Raw genomic sequence first — 4,799 nt, 5'->3', positions numbered from 1 at the left:
ACAACGTCCAATATTGTTCCAAACAGGGTTTCTCATCATCATCTCATCACAGCCCCATAGCTACAAGCCACAGGGGCAGTCTGTCTGTCCAAAAAGGTTATCCATTTCTGACGGTCGTCAACAGGGTTTACTCGGCGACATTTAGCGTGTCGTCTGCGGGAGCGTCAAGGCCTATGAATTTTTTCGGCTTGGGGAGGTCCAGGGAGAAATTTCTTGGCTTGCGGAGAGAGAGCCATGGAAAAAAAAAACTGGCTTCCTTCAACAATATGTATTCAAATTTTAAAAAAAATAAAGCTTTGAATCACTTGGAAAATTCATATTCTCTGTCTCTGACTTGGTGCAGAACGCGAGCCGCGAAGTTCAGTTGATAACATAAGAATAAGTTTAATTTTGCGCTTTCCGTCATTGTTGACGAACAAACTCGGCGCGTAAGTATAGACAAATTTTGCAAAAATCTCTAAAAAATCAGCGGATGTTTGCGGACGGTGCTGACTTTGATGATAATTCCTAACGCGCGCCGGCGGCGAGAGAGAAGCGAGAAGCGACTGGTCGAACCCAGTCGGTGCCGCGCCCCTCCCCCTAATGTTCTGGTCAGTCGCATCGATGCTAGCGCCGATGTTTTTGTTGTCATTTTCCCGGCCCCGATTAACTGTCAGTTGTTGCTACCATAGAAGTAAAAAAAATCGAACAATATGTGAAATTAAATAAGGTACTTTCAAAATAGTCTCCGGTAAGCCGATCGGACCTCATATGCTTGCGCTCTATACGGGGGCGGGGCCCTACATGAAACGTGACAAATAGATGTGCTTTTGATTCTTTAATTGACTGCTTATAAAATATGGACCGAATCTACCGGTGTCATCATGTTGCACCAAATTTGGGCTGACCGTCTATGAAAATTAAGATGTCGAAGATATTTCCCAAAAGGTAGGCAGAGATTTGTTGATGTTGGCGGTGTTGTTTTTTTCGTAATGATTTTCTTTGGCGGACCATCGCAAACAGTGCATTCAGTCCCTTTCCCCGTGAAAACATCAGCTAGATTGTGCTAGATACAGCCTCACATGAGGCAAGAAGTACATACAGTCACAATTTTATTGTCAAATATTATAGAATTGAATTCTCGTTTCTATCTACTTGAATTAGACTAACTTCTGAAGAGAGCAAAATTAAAACAAGCGTACCAAGTTACGGCACACTGCGTAGCACAAAATCGGAAGGCGCATTCACAGCTTGAAACGTCTCACAGAGTTTGCCGCTTGTACAACGCAGCGCGAAGGGTTCTCCTCAGCATGCTCAGTCACACTTTTACGTTTTCTATGAACCATATACCCAGTGTGAAATCGAATGTTACACATATCCTGTTTATGTCGCAGTAAGAGCGCAGCGCGATCGCCGTCTAGTGGAAATTTCGAAAGGGGGCCTTACCAACTACTGTAAATCGCACAAATTCACAGAAACAGCTGATTAGCGTAATCGCTAAAATTGCCACAAATGTATTATATTCGTTCACGTCCCGCAGTTGCCGGACACTCTCAGAGCAGAAATTGATATGGCTACCCCTGCACACTGCAAGTGATCTTCTCAGTACGCAGCACATCTCCGCTATGCTTCCTGTCACAGTCAATCTAGTAAATTCATTCATACTTTGAACGGCCCAATCATTTTTTCAGAGCCCGCAATTCATATTTCATAAATTTCTTTTATTTTTAGCAAACAATTTTGATTTACGTTTGATGTACGTAGTTTGTTTATGCCCTCATTATCAATACGTGCCGCAGTCGGCACACTTCAAACCCGTCCGCCTGTCAATCATGCAAACTTCAAGGGGTTAGGTTTCTGCTACACTTAACTTTCGCGTTGGCTTATGCTGATTTGTGCCTGGGGATTTGTGCTGTGCCGGCCACTCCCACCGTGTATAAAGCTGTATTAGTAGATTTATTGTAATTCACCCAGACTTCGTTTCCGTGCTCCACTTGCTTGCTGGGGACCAACGCAGCGCTGTGGTAACTTACATGATAAACAACAAGGCGAACGGAATGACCGTGACCTAAAATGGGGAGGGCGTTCCACGCTGCAGTTAATCGTGTTTGTTCAGGTCAGTTTAATAGCGAAATAAACTCATCAAGTCCATCGTTTGTGTTTCACATACCTTTATGTCTCAGGCGTAAAACTTTGAGTTTGCATGACGATCGTTATGCATGTTTTTTTTTTATGTAACAGCCGGCAACACGCAGTGACCTTGCGTCTAACGTAGTCATGTGTTGTTGTTTTTTTGCTCAAATGTTCTTGTTGACTCAAAAATCGGTTAACTACAACCGTGACACCAATCCTTGTTTCATTTAGACGACAGCTCTATGTATGAACTTGAAAAACGAACAGGCCTCGCTACATTTTTATGATTAACGTTATATGCCAGTTACTTATCATATCAGGAGACATCCAAAGAAATCACCACATACACGTAACGTTACCACAGTTGTCGGCCTGTCTGAGAAAATTGCAGTAGTGCTCTGAATGCGTTTGTTCACCAAATTATCGCCTGTGTACGCACGAGTGCTGGCGTACTACACATCGTGTGTGTTCTCGATTCTACGTAAAGATCAAACACAACATAGAATCCGAACAATGTTTGGATGGCTCAGAGTTAAACTGACTTGTGCAGGTAGCAAAACCTTTAGCTTAAACAAAATCAAAAAAAAGTATCGAAACAAATGCTTAGATTTGACTCGATATAGACCTTAACCGAGACACGGTTTGGGGGCATTAAATTTCATTCTGCCTGCCCTCAATTTCATTCTACCTTCCTTGAAGTTGATATACTAGTATGCAAAAGGTGCCGATCTTCGGCAAAATAAAGTCAAAGCTCTGTGAATTTCTTGATCCGATTTATTACTTCTTGGTAAAATGAATTCCACAAATCATTCAGAGGACGGCTTCTGCCTCAATTCAGGCCGTCCAAAGCAAGATGAAGTCATCATTTGACGGGCGGACACTTCCGTGTTGCGTAGTAGCGGTCGTTGACCTCGTTCGAACACCATGTTCCATAACTCCCGGGCGGGTTCCATAGCTACCGGTCGTTGACCTCGGGTCCTTGGAACGTGGTTCTAGTGTTCTATGGGGGCTCGAAAGTTCGATTTTGTGTTAAAATTGCTAGTTTTTTTCACCCTTTTTTGCCCCATAAAATCATTTTTTGGTGTCTTTGGGGGACCAAATGACCAAGGTGCAGTGTCTTATGTGCAGACCTACCAGCTTGATGAATTACGAGATATTCCAAGGTCTAGTTTTGGAGATATTCATGTTTTTTATTTGTGCGGAAAAGAAGAAGAAGAAGAAGAAGAAGAAGAAGAAGAAGAAACGATGCAAAAACAGTATGTACCTTCTGTGAAGGTAACATAACAATCTTCTAAATCCATACTTTTAGACATTTTAAACGTCCGGAGTTGTTCCGCTTCACATTCGTCAGCGGCAAAAAACCGTTGCTGCAGTTCCAACGCAAGCCGCTAAGGAAACCAAACTTACGTCACTTCATCCTTACTACAACAGCTTTCTACCACATAAAAATTATGACTGTAGCATGTCTAGAACAGGAGATACAAAGTCGGGAAGGTCTGCTGCAGTACCAAAAAGCGCCCCTAGGGCAATTCGGCAGCGGCAAAAAAATGCCTCTGTAGTTCCAACGCAAGCCGCTAAGGAAACCAAACTTACGTCACTTGTTCCTTACCCTACCAGCTTTCTACCACATAAAAATCATGACTGTAGCATATTTAGAACAGGAGATACAAAGCCCGGAAGGTCTGCTGCAGTACCAAAACGCGCCGCTAGGGGGCGCCAAAAGTCAAATCAAATGGCCCGCGTACTTTTTCAAAACAGTAAAGTCTAATGAGTATCTGTACCAAGTTTGGTGCTTGTATCACAAAGTGAAAGATTTTTTCAGTTATCTGCCCCACTATAAAGCCGATATTTGAAATAAAGCATAATCCTACGTACAGAGTTACCATATCGTCGATTTACGAATTGACATATACATGAAAGTGTCGTAAATTGAATGTGTTTACACTTGTTACAAAACTGTAATCGTTACATCTTCATTGACATGAAAGCCTGATTTAGATGTGTAGCAATGCAGAGCAGTATGTGCCCGGAATATCTCAGTTTACAGCTTATTTGTTAGAACTAAAACTAAAAATTTTAAGTTTTAAAACTAAAACGTTTAAGTTTTAGTTTAAAAACTAGCGTGTTAGTGTCGGCCACACTGGTTCTGCGCATGTGCTGCTTTCATCAAGCCTGTGGAAAGAAAAGAATAAGAGAAAACTTATAATTTGTACAAGATGTTCCATTCAAACTGTTCTCAAGGGCTTTTCAGCTGTTTACACTATTGTCTTCAACGTGTTGTCCTAATTCAAATTTCAATGTATTGAATTTTCAAAGCAACATAAGTCTAAGTCATTGCCAAATGTGAAACACCAACGTCTTGTTTTGAACAGAAAATGAAATATAATAAGATTAGTTAGGAATCATCTTTAAAACTTTTGCCGTGAGGTGATGATTGGACAGCCTATAAAGCACATCAGAAACATCAGACGATTGTGTATGTGGATATCTCGAAGTTAATTGTAATATGTATGAAGTACGCCGTAGTTATCTTTTATTTGACATAAGTGTATCAGTATATTTCTGTATTAATTACTTGTCAACACGTACCGCTTTATCACTGCAGCTTACGCATCAGCGCCTTGGCTCTCTTTCCCCCAATTTTCTTTCGCCACTTTGTGGGCCGCTGTAACAAAAAGGGAACGGAT

At 41.6% G+C, this 4,799-nt stretch overlaps 1 protein-coding gene across 1 annotated transcript in view; it reads right to left on the bottom strand.

Annotated features, from left to right (window-relative positions):
- Window positions 1-3,986: 3,986 nt before the first annotated feature.
- The window catches only part of LOC118422825, a 4,114-nt gene continuing 3,301 nt past the window's right edge, over window positions 3,987-4,799 (bottom strand). Inside the window, exons 5-6 of the mRNA XM_035830603.1 lie at window positions 4,702-4,777; window positions 3,987-4,284 (exon numbers count right to left, since the gene is read on the bottom strand). Of these exons, the coding sequence (XP_035686496.1) occupies window positions 4,719-4,777 (59 nt within the window). The 3' untranslated portion in view covers window positions 3,987-4,284; window positions 4,702-4,718. The remainder of the gene's footprint in view (window positions 4,285-4,701; window positions 4,778-4,799) is intronic.

Source organism: Branchiostoma floridae, chromosome 9, assembly GCF_000003815.2.
Source record: "Branchiostoma floridae strain S238N-H82 chromosome 9, Bfl_VNyyK, whole genome shotgun sequence".
In the NCBI taxonomy this organism is placed as follows: Eukaryota; Metazoa; Chordata; class Leptocardii; order Amphioxiformes; family Branchiostomatidae; genus Branchiostoma; species Branchiostoma floridae.
Note: the sequence above shows the minus strand (reverse complement) of the source record. Positions and strands in the feature narration are given on the sequence as shown.